General features: G+C 46.7%; 1 protein-coding gene across 4 annotated transcripts in view; it reads left to right on the top strand.

Moving 5' to 3' along the window:
- Positions 1 to 14,892, top strand: part of KIAA0319 (KIAA0319 ortholog) — a 61,144-nt gene that overhangs the window by 5,527 nt on the left and 40,725 nt on the right. For 3 of the 4 annotated variants that reach the window (XM_040967621.1, XM_040967619.1, XM_040967622.1), the window contains exons 2-4: positions 2,143 to 2,927; positions 9,497 to 9,686; positions 13,335 to 13,433. In XM_040967621.1, coding sequence (XP_040823555.1) covers positions 2,143 to 2,927; positions 9,497 to 9,686; positions 13,335 to 13,433 — 1,074 coding nt within the window. The remainder of the gene's footprint in view (positions 1 to 2,142; positions 2,928 to 9,496; positions 9,687 to 13,334; positions 13,434 to 14,892) is intronic. The other variant, XM_040967620.1, reaches the window with a different exon arrangement.

Genomic DNA, 14,892 nt, shown 5'->3' with positions numbered 1-14,892 from the left:
TTGGGGCTGAGTATTGTGGTACAGTAGATTAAACTGTCACTTGGGTAATCCACATTCCATCTCAGAGTACCTGGGATTCAGTCTCACTTCTGCTTCGGATCTAGCTTCCTGCTCTTGTGCCTGGATGTGTTACAGTTGGTAACAGAGTTATTAGCACCTGCTACAATTACTGGTTAGGAATATTTGTAGTTCATTGCTTAGAGTCTGATGAGGAATAACTGGTGATGGAGGTGTATAGAGGACAGGTTTTTCTCTCCTTTAACAATCCCTTCTCAGGGCCTGGCATTATGATTCATAGGCTAAGTTGCCACTTGCAATGCTTACATATCATATCATATCATATCATATCATATCATATCATATCATATCATATCATATCATATCATATCAATCTCATAGAGTTGCTTTGAGTCTTGCTAATGCACCTGGGAGGCAGCAGATGGTGACCCAAGAACTTGGGTCCCTGTCACCCACATGGGAGAGTCAGATGAAGTCCCAGGCTCCTGGTTTTGTCTGAACCCAGATTTGGCTATGGTAATCACTGGGGAGTGAACCAGTGGATTTCTCTATCTCTGTCAAACAAATAAATAAATCGTTAAAAGGCACATTTCTCCTGTCAATTTGGTCAGTTATCAAAATAGCCTGTGAGATTAAAAGAAAAAAGTCAACAAACAATAACAGTGAAACAAAGACATGATGCTGGTCCATATTTAATTTAACTTATCTTATTATTTTATTTTAATTATTTTTAAGTTTTTAAATTTTAATTTTATTTTTTAAAAATTTATTTTATTTTTGTTGATTGATTTATTGTATCTTAGGAGGTCTATTTCAGTGGGGCAGGAACGGTGGGTGGGGGGGTGGGGGGGGTGAGGGGGGTGGAGATTAGAGGGGAAGAGGAAGGGAAGCCAGAAGGAGAGGGAGAAGGAGAGTGAAGAGAGAGAGAGAGAGGGAGAGAGGGAGATAGGGAGGGAGAGAGATAGAGAGAGCCACTAGGGAGCAGAGCAGCGAGCAGTGAGCACTGCACCTGGGGGGCCTTTTTGTCTGTGGTGTGGGGGTGGGGGATTGGGAGGGATTGAGGGCAGGCCCCAGGGGATTGGTGCTTGCAGGTGAATGCCTAGGGATGATTGCTTTGTGGGTGGGATTGGGGAAGGGGCTGGAAGATTGGGGGTGGGATTCTTAGGTGGAATGCCAGGTTATATCTGATTGGTGGGTGTCTAGACCGGCGAGAATTTCGTGAGCTGTGAGGAAGAGGAAATGGCGCAGGGTCCAGGGTGGGATATTTGTATAACTTCTTATATCCCTCCCTTTTGTTATATATAAAGGAAGATGGGCATTGTTCTGTATCGCTTCTTGGAGCTGTTTTGTCTTGGCAGTGATGGCAGTCTGGTGGGAGGAATGAGAGATGGAGGGACACGGTCCATATTTTATAAAGAGGAATTCTGTATTGTAAATAATATAAAAATAACACATTATGTGGAGCAAAATTTTTTTAATTGAGTGAAATTGTGTGAAGAGGAAATGGCAGGTGGATGGACAGATGTCCAGATGGACAGATGGGTAGGCAGAAGTCAGGGAGTAGGTGGAAGAGTAAGAGGATAAATGTGTGGATGGGTAGTTGACTGGCTGGCTCAATGTGTGTGTAGAGGGATAAGTATATAAAGGAAAGACTGTAAGATAATGTAATGGTCTTTCCATAGGAAACATTGGTTTGTATTATTATTATTTTAAGATTTATTTTACTTTTATTGGAAAGTCAGATGTACAGAGAGGAGAGATAGAGAAGAAGATATTCCATCCAGTGATTCACTCCCCAAGTGGCCGCAATGGCAAAGCTGAGCTGATCCAAAGCCAGGAGCCTCTTCCGGGTCTCCTATGTGGGTGCATGGTCCCAAGATTTTGGGCCATCCTCGACTGCTTTCCCAGGTCACAAGCAGGGAGCTGGTTGGGAAGTGGAGCTACCAGGACACAAACTGGGCCCATATGGGATCCCGGCGCATGCAAGGCAAGGAGGACTTTAACCTCTAGGCTACTGTGCTGGGCTCAACATTGGTTTTTATTTAATCCCATTTCCTGATTCCATCAGCTGGAGTTTCTCCACGTGACATGGCTCTTCCTCACTAGACACCATCTTGTTTGCAGGATGTGCCTGTCAGCAGTGCGGTGAGGGGAGGACGTACTCCAACGCCATCATTTCCCCTAACCTGGAAAGCATCAGGATCATGCGCGTGCCTCAGACGTTCGCTGTGCAGGACTGCACTGCCGCTTGCTGTGACCTCTCCAGCTGTGACCTGGCCTGGTGGTTCGAAGGCAGGTGCTTCCTGGTCAGCTGCCTGCTCCAAGAGAACTGTGAGCCCAAGAAGATGGGCTCCATCAGGTCCCACCTCACATTCGTGCTCAGGCCTGTGCAGAGGCCGGCACAGCTGCTGGACTATGGAGAGATGATGCTGAACAGGGGCTCCCCCTCGGGGCTCTGGGGTGACCCACCTGAGGATATTAGAAAGGACTTGCCCTTTCTAGGCAAAGACCAGGGGAGCCTGGAAGACCTGTCTGAGTACCCAGATGATTACAGGGAGCTGGAGCAAGACCTCCTGCCGCCTGTCAGCAAGGAGGAGCCCAGCAGCAAGGAGGAGCCCCGAGAGAGGGCTGACGACACCGACTGGGACCTGCTGCCCAACAGCGACCAGGAGTTCAACTCCACGATGGGAGACAGTCCAGTGCCAGGGGAGGAACAGCCAGACCCTGAGCTCCATGACCAGGACCTGGCCCATCAGCAACCCAGTGAGTTGGCCTGGACCTCTGCCCCGACACACACTCCTGAAACAAATCCATTTCCATCAGTAACAACTCCATCTGCCCGAGAGATATTAGAGAAGGAGGAGGCATTTCAGCTCCAGGAACAGTCCAGCATTAGCCCTGGAAGAGAGGTACGTGTGTTTGGGACAGGTCAGGGATGGGTAAGCAAGCCTCATTTGGTTGAGCACAGCTAGCTTCCTTTTGAAGTGCATCTGTGTCAGGTGGCAGCAAGATACAGGCCTGTCTCTCAGAGCCTCTCAGAAAACAGACACCTTGTTCCTGTGCTGTGTTCTTGTGACCAGGTTGTTAAAAAGAATAAACAGTTTTGCTTCCAACTCAGCTGCCTGGAGGCACCTCTGCTGGCAGTTAAGGTGAACAGGGATTTTAAATTTTTTTTTTGTCTTTTTTTTTTTATTGACAATCTTTACATAGTTAATTAGGGTAAGAAGTTTCACGGGCTACAGGAAAGTGGGTAAGACTATTATTTTTTCCATATTGTTTCCTTCATGTTTAAAGTGGGGTACTAAGGGAAAAGGCCCTCCCAATTTCCCACCCTCCCCAGGTCCCGGATGTAGCGTATGCTCTAAGTTTCTTGCTCAGGTGGTTTTGATATTTCAACAGTTCTGAATCGCTGTCAATTTTGCCACTCCAAGCACTATGAGGTCTTTGAAGAATCCACTGGTTGATATTGTCCATCATAGAGTCTCTATTTGCCCCGTATTTGGCTGCCAAGATATAGCTGAGATGGTTGGTTGACCTGTTCTGTCTTCTCTCTTTTTTTGGTTAGGGTTCTGAGTCCAGCATTTTGATTGGGGAGATCTCCAAAGAAACTTTGTCTGAGGTGTTCTCAAACCAGATTCTTGTATGTGCTAGCAAGTACAGGGACTGGCACCGTCCATTGCCCCAATCAGCTGGTGGTTGCAATTGCTGGGTTGGTTCTGTTTTCACTCCCGACTTCCACTGGAACCAATGGGTGTTGCAGTCCAGCCTGGTTCTGCCCAGCACATACTCGGCCCTCGCATAAACCAGTAGGAGCTGCAGCCTAGTTGGAGTGACCTGCAATAACCCCCACCAGGCCCGCCCCCTGCCCTGGTTTGCCAGTATGTGTAGTAGTAATCCAGTCTGTCCCACACCCCATTCCACCCCAGCCACTGTCCTAGTTTTATGCCTTCCTGTAGAAGTGTTAACCCAATAGGGAGGAGCCCGGGAGGGGAGGGGGGAATCCTAGTGCCTATAAAACTGTGTCACATAATGCAATGTAATAAATTTTTAAAAATTAAAATTAAAAAAATAAGAGGGAGGAGCCCACTATTTCCCTCCCAGGTCGCTCCCACTCCCAGATTATGCACTCTCCAGAGTTTGACTTGACAGAACTAGCCCCCAGTGCCAGTTTGGTTTGACTTGACAGAACTAGCCCCCAGTGCCAGCTTCTTGCAGCTGATACTATGGCTAAGTCCAAACAACCCTCACCCATTCTAATTTTGTTTGCACCAGTAGGAATAATCAGCCCAGCCTGGCTTTTCCCAGATCTAGTCCACCTGAGGCTCACAGGTGTTGTAGCCCTGCTTAGTCTGGTCTGCCTCATCCCAGCTCATGCTCTCCAGCAGGAGTAGCTGTCCAGCAAAGGAACCACTCCTTATTCCCCTACCGGCCCTGCCCCCTTGTTCTCACACTTGCTGGTGGGGCGCTGCAGTCATTTCCAGTACAGGCAACCTCACCTTGGCATTCGTATTGTGCACTAGTCTTTGTTGTGACTGAACCTGGCTTGACCCACACTGTTCTGGGGCTTGGATTTGCCAGTGGATGACGTGGACAGATTCAGCCTGATCTTCTCCCAACCCCTGCCAATTGTGAACAGGGATTTTTTTCTAGAAGTCCCTGGAGCCAGCACATAACATCCAGTACAGAGGTGTAGAAAATCTCCCATCTCAGGTTTCCACATGGCCTAGCAGGTGCTTAGGGTGTGACTTAACAAGTCAGCTGAGCAGTGGAAGAGGACTGAGCCTTATGGAACTTTCCATGGAAAGGGGGTGAGAATGACATGGAGAGCAGAGCTCACAGACGCAGCGAAGTGGCCTGAGAGTCCGTCAGTGGCGGAGGGTCAGGGAGGGTGAGGATGAGAAGTGTCCTGAGAGCAGGGCTTCCTGCACAGCGTGGAGGCTGCCCATGTGGGGCACAGGCAGGGTGGGGGCAGGAGTGCCTGGGCAGCTGGATGTAGCTGGGTGCAGCCTAGCAAAGGACACGGGAGTCCTTTAAGAATTTTTCAAAGGAAGATAGCAGCAGGACTTCAGTGCTTATGTTAGAATAAATGAAAAATGCCGAATTGAGTTCGTTGTACCATATAATCTCAAGCGTAAAGAATTGGCAGAAAGATGGCCAAAAAAGTCATCTCTGAATGTTGAGATGATCAGGTCTTTTTTTTTTTTTTTCTGATTTCTCAGTTGTTTCTGTACTTCAAAGTTTACATTTTGCTATTCCTTTTTTTTTTTTAAAAAAAGATTTATTTATTTATTTTTTATTACAAAGTCAGATATATAGAGAGGAGGAGAGACAGAAAGGAAGATCTTCCATCCGATGATTCACTCCCCAAGTGAGTGCAATGGCCGATGCTATGCTGATCCAAAGCCAGGATCCAGGAACTTCTTCTGGGTCTCCCACATGGGTGCAGGGTCCCAAAGCATTGGGCCGTCCTCGACTGCTTTCCCAGGCCACCGGCAGGGAGCTGGATTGGAGATGGAACAACCTGGACATGAACCAGTGCCCATATAGAATGCTCGTGCTAGAAGACTGAGGATTAGCCTGTTGAGTAACAGCACTGGTCCTAAGTAAAGTAATTGTAAATCATGTCCCTTAAGTGTGTACACAATTCAGATAACCCCATTTGAAATGGAAAAGGATCTGAATAAATAAATATTCCTCCAGAGATAATGGAAGAATGGTTAATAGCCATATGAAAAGATACTCAACAGCATTAATCTTTAGGCAAGTGAAAATTTGAACCATAATGGGATATTACTTCCTCTGTACCTTGATGGTCATGGAAAAAAAGCCCTGGAAATAGCTATTTCTAAGTCCATTAGACAGTTTTTGTTTAGCATAATGAAATACCTGAGACAGGCTCTTTGTGAAGCGAAGAGGTGTTATTTAGCTTACAGTTTTGGAGGTTCATAGTCCAACCGTCATGGTGTAGGCATCGCTAATGACAAGGGGTCCATGGTGGGTAGTGGAATGTAGAAGAGTGGCCCGTGGTGAGCAATGGAATGTGAGTTGTGGGAGGATCACGTGGTGGGCCAGGAAGCAGAGAAAATGGCTGAGCACTTTTGTAATGCTCTCCAAAGAGCTCAAGTGGTCACAGAATTACCTTCCAAGGACATGCCTGCCGAAACCTAGAGACTTCCTACTAGACTTCACCTCTGTGAGATTACACCACTGTGGGATCAAGACTCTGCTGTGTTTTTTTTTTTTTTTTAAGATTTATGTTACTTTTATTGTAAAGTCAGATATACAGAGAGAAGGAGAGACAGAGAGGAAGATCTTCGATCTGATGATTCACTCCCCAAGTGGCCACTACCAGTGCTGTGCCAGCCGAAGCCTAGAACTTCCTCCAGGTCTTCCAAGTGGTGCATGTCCCAAGCTTCGCTGTCCCCGACTGCTTCCAGCCACAACAGATCTGATTGCAAGCTGGGCTGCTGGATTAGAACTGGCGCATTCAAGTGAGGACTTTAGAGCTGATAGCCACTGTGCAGACCTGACACCTGATTTTTTAAACTATGTATTTATTTTTTTATTTGAAAGACAGCTACAATGAGAGAGGGGTCAGAGGTCCTCCATGTGCTGATTCACTCTCCAAATGCTGCAAAGGGACAGACCGGAAGCAGAGCCAATCCAAAAGCAGCAGCACCGACTTCATCCAGTCTTCGATGTGGATACAGCCCAAGGACCTGGACCATCTCCACGCTTTCGGCTAGTGTATTAAACAGGGAGCCAGGATTAGAAATGGAAAAGCTGGGATTTGAACTAGGACACTCAAAGGACAATGTGCCACAGTGCAAACTTAACTTGCTAACCATGACACCAGCTCCTGGTCAAGACTTTTAATCATGGACCTTTTGGAGACATTTGCACCACCAAATGGATAACAGTAAATCTAGAAGAAATTGAAACTTCTTGTACACTATGTGGAAGTACAGCTCTTTGAAACAGTTTTCTATCAGTTCCTGGTTGTTAAAACCAAGATGTGACTCTATAACCTGGCAATTGCATTTTCTCTGCATTTATTGAAGAGAAACGAATTTCTGTGTCCATGCAAAAACTTGTATATGAATGTCCAGCATTATTCATTAAATAGGGCTCACTGAATAGTTATCAAGGAAGACAAATCAAATTTAAACCTGTAATGCTAAAGACATGTTTTTGTAGCTAAATTCAAGTGATCAGACTACACAGGTCCTTAAGCATTGTCTCATATTTAAAGTAAAAAATGGAAATGAGACCACTTGCACGTTTGCTCCCTGGCCCAACTTCCTGGGCGCTGGACTGCCAGCAGCCCACTTCCATAAGTGTTGCCATTTCTTTTGGTGTGTTTGTAAGAACTTCATTCAGTCCTATGAACTTCCCAAGTTCTGGACCATCCATGGCTGTTTCTTTCAAACATAGAAGTGATAACTACCTGGTTTGCAGTAGGTAGTAAGTAAGCAAGTCAGGGAGAAGTAGGAACAGGATTGTTGGTTTTATAACCCTGAGCCATTTCCCATGCTTTGGGACCTCAACTCTCAAATCTTTCTTCTCCCAACAATGTCTACCTTCATTCATTATGTAGCATACTTTCCATATTTCACAAAACTAATCAAGGAAATATACCGCAGTTCATCTTGGCATCTTCAGAGTCCCACCAGTGCAGTGCCTCTTGCTGCTCTGTATTTCCTGCTGTTCTCAGTGAGAGCCGATGGAAAGAACGGCCTCATCCATTTGCCCCCACTTCAAACCGAGATGTCTGGAAGGACAGGAAAATCGGGCCTCTCAAAGTTATCTGACTGTTAAAATATTCACCCATTGATTTCTCTGATCAAAATATTTCCAGTTTAATTCTTTGCTTGGTTCTGCAAATTTGCCTCACGCTGTTCAGTGAGTGCTGGTAGTGATGGCAGTGAATCTGCCCAGAGTCTCAGAGTGGCCGTGCCGTTACTCGCCTGCAGAAAAGTCACAGTGGCTGCCTCTCTGGCAGCTTTTCTCAGTGCGTCCACCCCCATGGCATTTCCTGGGTTCTTCGTCTGGCAGTTGTTCCTGCCGGGCCTCACAGACACTGGCTGTAGAAGTGGAACACTTAATTTTCATATTACGATACTTTTCCCTCTGCAGAGAGTATTTAATTTAGAACTGTAACTTGACTAATTCTGTAACTTCAAGTTCCAGTTGTTACGCAATAGATAGTGTGAATTGAGGCCATTTGTTCTAGAAGCCTGTTCGCTTTCAAATTATTTGAATGTCTTCAATTACTGCCTCCCTGGTTGTTGTTGTTCATTCTGGCTACAATAACAACATACAATAAAATGGGTGGCTTCACCAGCAGACATTTGGATCTCAGGCTTTCTAGGGACTGGAAGTTAGAGATCAGGGTCAGGTTCTTGGTGCAGATCTTGGTTGCAGCTTTCTTCTTTCTGTGTCCTCTGATAAAATAGGATTCGCTTGCTGTCGGGCTTCTTCTGGGCTCTACTCTCATGATCTAATCACTGCATAATACTGTCACACTAGGAGTTAAGATTTTGTTTGTTTTTTTTTTTAATATTTTTGCAGATTTATTTACATTTATTGGAAAGGCAGATTTACAGAGAGAAGGAGAGACATAGAGAAAGATTTTCAATCCACTGGTTCATTCCCCAAGTGGCCACATGGCTGGAATTGAGCTGATCTAAAGCCAGGAGCCAGGAGCTTCTTTTGGGTCTCCTCCATGGGTGTAGGGTCTCTAGTCTTTGGGCCATCCTCTACTGCTTTCTCAGGTCACAAGCAGGGAGCAGGAAGGGAAGTGGACTAGCTGGAACATGAACCAGAGATTTATTTTTTATTTAAAAGGCAGATTTACAGAGAGAGAAGGAGAGACAGGAAGAGAGATCTTTCATCTATTGGTTCACTCCCCAAATCCCTGCCGTGGCTGGAGCTGGGCCAGTTCAAAGCTGGGAGCAAGAGCTTCTTCTGGATCTCCCATATGAGTGCAGGGGCACAAGAACTTGGGACGTTCTCCACTTCTTTCCCAGGCACATTACAAGGGAGCTGGATCAGAAGTGAATCAGCCAGGATTTGAACTGGTGCCTATATCCAATGCTGGCATCTCACGTGGAGGTTTATCTTATTATGCCATGGGGCTGGTCCCTAGGGAGTAGGATTTGACATGAGGCTTTTGAGTGGGACATGAACATTTAATCTGTTGCATTGTTGAGTTCATGAGCTGTTTTTCTTTGCTTTTCCTCTAGCTTGAATGTTTGGGTGAGCACCTATAACTAATGATACATAATTGGTTTGTATATTGGATAGATGGCAAAGAGCATATTTGAAGGAGATGGTCTTAAGTTCCAGGGTTGTCAGATATCATTCATGATTTTTACAACACTACTTAATCTCATTTATGAAGAAGGTCAGTGATGGTATATTGCTTGAGTTCAACCACCTTTTTCATAACAGTTTCTTCTTGTCATTGGTCTCGTAGGTGCTAGTGCCTTCCCATGGGCCTCCAGCCAGCCTGGAGCCCAGCTCAGCCTCGATGGAAGAAAGACCTGTTCTCACCATCATCCCTCGGAGCACGGTGCCCAGCACCCCAGCGCTCCCCACCAGCGCAATCCCTTCTGGCTCTGCCCTGCCTGAGCAGCCCACATCTCTTACCGTCACTCCCAAGACAGGTAACCTTAAAAAAGCTACAGTTGTAGTAAGAAATGTCCTAATGGCATTCTGCAGAACACAGTACTAGTGACTTTTAGAGTTTGTTCCTTCTCCACAATTGTGAGCATCCATCATGTGCCAGAAACATAGCTACACTCTGGCAATGGGAAGGTCAATGAGACTTTGTCTTCTTGCTCAGTGACTGCATATGGCAGGGGAGGATCCCAGCCCGCTGATGTCTCTGGACAGTGTGGTCAGTGCTGTGAAAGGCTGGGATGACAGAAGAGGGGCAGCCTCACCTCCAGGTCTGTGGAGCAAGCTGTGTGATAACATTCGCGATGGTGCTTGGTACCTACCAAGCACACAGAGTGCCAGGCACCATGCTTAGCTCTTACCACAGGGGGAGAGTGCACACTCACCCTGAAGATCTGAAACTGGCAGTGAATGAACAGGAAAAAGAACATGCACATTCATCCAAGTTCATGACCACTCATGGGAGCCATACACAAAATATATAGACTTGAAGAAAGGGACAGATAACCAGGGCCTAAATGTGTTCCTTCTCACAGAGAGGGACATCAGGCCAGACTGTTTGGGAGTGCTAGCAAGTTTTTTAAGGGCAAAAGAATAGAGAATGGTCATGGAAGAAGCTCCTCTGGCTACTAGGTTACATGTTTCTTTTTCAGTCTCTTCCTGTGACTTGAGTTCAGTCTGCTGTGACTCATGAAAACAACACGAAGGCCAAAGGCAGCTGTGTTCCGCCTTTGGCGATCTGCGCAGGTGGAGAAGAGAACTTGGCAGAGAGCTGCTCCCTGCGTTGTGAGGGGAACAGCAAGGGAAGGTCAGAGGCATCCTGAATGTGAGCAGCTTGTCAGAGCACCAGTCTTTGGGGTGTTGTTTTCTGAGTGTGGATGGAGGCTAGAAGACAGGCTGCTGTGAGAGGCTGCAGTGATGGAGACAAGGAAGTGGACTTGAGTAAGGGAGTAGAATTGTGGGAATGTGATGAGAGAATGCCATTCTCTGAAAGGGCAGGAGTCTGCCAACCTGGCTGGGCCGAGGTGTGGAGAAGGTAGCAGATGCCAAGGACAGCAGCAGGGAGGAGGGGAGAGAAGGAATGAGCCAGCAAACAGTTGCCCTTCACTCTTCTCAGGTTGGAGCTAGCCCTGCAATGAACGACAGATTAACTGGACAAAAACCACTGCATGTTTGTTAACCTACACCTCTCATACAGCCTGACTCTCTATAGCTATGTGTTCTACACATGTGAATTCAACTGGCCAAGACTGAAGTTAGTTTTAAAGAGCTTTTGTGCCTTTCACTGAATATGTACAGGTTCTGCCCCTGGTCATCATTCCCTAAACAACACAGTACAGCAGGTAGTTACCCAGAGATTGCCCTGGGTAAGGCATTACGAGTTATCTACAGATGGGTCAAAGTAGACAGGAGGCTGTGCATAGGTTCCATGCAAATACTGCATCATTTCCCAGCGTAAGGGACTGGGAATCCACAGGTGATCATGTCTACTTGTGTTTGTTCTGGTACCAATCCCCATAGATACCACAGGACAAGCGTGTGGACATGGCAAAGACCCAGGGAAGCGGCCCTAGAACTCTAGCTTGTATAGCTCTTCAAACAGGGGGTGGGGTAGGGCAGAAGGTAGCCAGAAAAAATGGTGAGCAAGAGTAGGGTTTGCTGAGGATTCAAGTGGGTGCCCCGGCCCTAGGCAGAGTCTTGGTAAACTTAAACTCTCTTCTGGGTACAGGGTAGAGACAGCCTCACAAATGGAGCTTTCCGCCCCAGGCGTAAATTCCCCTTAGAAAGTGGGAACCCTTACTTGTTTTCAGGGCTTCTCCAAAATACTCGTTTCCAATTAATCCTTACACCAGGGAGACATAATTAGTGGCCCATTCTAGCCTTTAGTCATTCCACGCTGGAAATTTTGGTTCCTGGCAGTTCCAAAAAGGAAGAAGTGAGGAAAAGGCACACACACACTCCCAAGGCCACCGTGAGGTCAGAGAGCGTCCATCCCATTTTCCCAGAAAGCAGCTGTTGGAGTCAGCCAGGTCAAAGGGCTGTATTTGCTGTGGCCGATGTGGTTTGGGGATCACTCTCTCTGCTTTTGCGTGTACTTGGATTCAGAGCGTGGGTAGAGAGAAGCTCGCTGTGGAAGAGAAGCTGTGCAGCATGTGGGAAGAACCTGGCCTGTGACTTAGCATCCCTGGGGTCTGGCAGTGCCTGTTGCGTAGAACGTTGTGAGTGGGAAGTCAGTCAGTTGCAAGCTCTAGCAAGGGTGTGATAGGAAAAGCATGTGTGAGGGCTGGGGGTTTGAGGAGAGGAGAGAAGACAAGGCGAGGCTGGCAGGCAACAACAGGCCATAGGGACAGAAGACTGCTTTGGCTTTGACTCAGAGCTGGCCAGAACCACTCCCTGGGTGCTGCTACATCGTGCTCACAGCCCCAGCCAATCAGGAGCAGGCCTCCTCTGGCACCATCCCTCAGGACCCTCCCAAGTGTCATCCGGTGCCTCTAGCCAGAGTACGTTCAATTGTGAACAACTTGTACCTTGCTTCCCCAAAATTTGCTTATTAAAAAGTGTTCTTTGTCATGGTCTGGTAAACATGTTGCCAAATGCCGAACAGCCCTGTTGTGGATTGCTGGGCTGACCCATTCCAAGACTGGTGCTTTCTGGCTATCACCTATAATGGCTCAATAAACCCTTTTATTTCAGAGATCTTTCTGCCTCAAGAGTTTTGGCTTAAAAAGAGCTCGGCATAGTTTGATCTGGCATATAAGTGTCTGTTGAAATAAATACATGTGAATTATTTGAAAGTGGTGGTTCTGTTGCTAAGTATCTGTCTAAACCTTGAACACCTTGATTAGCCTTCCTGGGGCTCCATTGATTATTTCATCTGTAAAGATCTCACAACTGCTGGCTCTCAGGATGGAGTTGGTGCACTGACGGATGAGGAGGTCCTGAGGCATCGAGACAGCCTCCTCTCTCGCCCCACAGGCAGCCTGGAGGGGCTGAGGATCACAGGGAAAGACTCGGCAGCAAACTCGGCTCGTACTTCCAAGCACGGCCTCTCTCTGCGTGTAAGGTTTACACAGCTGAAGTGAAGGTCCGGTCAGGGCAAGCCAATAGAACGACAGAATGAATACACCGATGAAATCCTGGTTCTGGAGAAGGCAAAGAGTGGCATTCTGAAAGCTCACATTGCAGACTGGGGCGATGATGGGAGCCGACGTTCCTGCTGCTTCAGTAAATTTGCCTTTTCATATTGAAGCTGATGAGAAAAGTCACAAGAGCGAGACCTTCGTGGTCATTCACGAGGTTACCATCAGAGCTCAGTGTCGTGGGACTAAACGGTGTGGGAACACTTGTGACTGCACGCAGTCTTTTTAACTAAAAGCAGTTCCCAGCAGGGAGTCAGTCAAGAAATGCAGGTAGCAAAAAAGAACCTAGACGCCATCCTGGCTGTCTGCTTGTCACCCAACACGACAGTAGACAGTCGTTTTCCTCAGGCAGAGGAAGAAGGTGCATATGAATGACAATTATCGAAGTATACAGCGTTTCATTTTATGCACACTGAAGCAGATCTTTTCTAGGCTAGTGTCTGGACATCACTACACAGCTAATGCCACGTGGTGCTATTTCCAATTCACTTTCAGTGAAGGAGCTCACAGTGTCTGCTGGAGAGAACCAGGTGGTGACTTTACCCAACAATGAAGTTGAACTGAAAGCCTTTGTTGTGCCCACGCCCCCTGCAGGTGAGGGTTTGACCTTGCTCTTTGGGGTGTTCTTGCAACACAGAGTTCTTTCCACAGCGCCTGTGACGTCGTACCAAAGGCTGTGGAGCGGAGCACACAGCTTTGGTGGGTGTAAGGATCAAAATTTACTGAAGTGGATTGACTTGAAGTAACAGCCAAGGCAATTGGATACAGTAATAGCATTTCATTGGCTGGATGGAAACTCTGACATTTCTGCGGATGTAACAGTTGCATTAAAGCAGGACGCTGACCTGGAGGACCCGCAGAACCTGGGAGGAGGGAGGCTGCGCACTCCCCTCGGGCAGCTCCTGGAAACTGCCCAGTGGGCAACATGGCCCTCGGGTTCCTGGGCACCCTCCTGCAGACACCCTTTCTTCTGCTGTTCAGGGTTCACTATTTGGTGAACCTTGGCCTTAGACCCAGGATAACCCCAGGAGCTGTCAATGCATCGTCCTTGAAGTAGAAGCATTCTTTTATTATATATATATATATAAAAAATTATATATTTATTATTAATGTTATGTCATTAAATATTATATTTAACATATAAATATTATAGGCAAAGTTAACACAGAGAGAGAGAGAGATTTTCCATCTGTTGGTTCATTCCCCAAATAGCTACAATGGCAGGAGCTGGGCCAGTCTGAAGCTAGGAGCCAGGAACTTCTTTTGGGTCTCCCACTTGGGCCGTCCTCTACTGCTTTTTCAGTCCACAAGCAGGGAGCTGGACTAGAAGTGGAGCAGCCGGGACACAGAAACAGCACCCATAAGGGATATAGGCACCACAGGCTGAGGCTTAGGCTACCATATGATGGTGTCAGCCCCCAGGTAGACTCATTCTAATGGTGGTTGACTGTCTCTCATTCATGCTAGTTTCTTTATTCAGGAATAGGAAAGCTTTGATTTGTGTTTTGATCCTCTGAGGTGAAACACCTCATAATTCACTCTTAGAAAGTTGAGAGACCTGTTCGTACTAATACAGGAATGTTAAGGCCATTTCTTTTTATGTCAATACATATGGTCAGTCCTGCAGCGGACTGCAAGAGTGGAAATCTCTTTCATTACAAGGAGTGAGAATATCATGGGTTAAATATGATACGATGGTAGTGTGGCCAGCACCCTCACAGGAGAGTCATGAAATAATGATAATGAGGGTAGGGACAGCTTTTTTTTCAAAAAAAAAAAAAAAGCTTTGTATATTTTCCAAACTTCCTACAACTACATAAAAGTCCAAATATATGTTTTAAAATAAGTGTAAAATAAAAAAATTTTACACCAAAAATGCATGTGGTCAGGTATTGGCATAGGGGCTGAGCTACTGCTTGGGGTCTGTAGCCAATGTCAGAGGACCTGGGTTCAAGATCCAGCTATGTCGGGCTGCCTGCTTCCTACAAATGTGTGTTCTCGGAGAGGCAGGTGATGATTCACGTACCTGGCCTCTGCCGCTCGTGTGGGGAAG

The sequence above is a fragment of the Ochotona curzoniae genome, unplaced genomic scaffold (assembly GCF_017591425.1).
Source record: "Ochotona curzoniae isolate NIBS_2020 unplaced genomic scaffold, NIBS_Ocur_1.0 scaffold_461, whole genome shotgun sequence".
Lineage (NCBI taxonomy): Eukaryota > Metazoa > Chordata > Mammalia > Lagomorpha > Ochotonidae > Ochotona > Ochotona curzoniae.
Note: the sequence above shows the minus strand (reverse complement) of the source record. Positions and strands in the feature narration are given on the sequence as shown.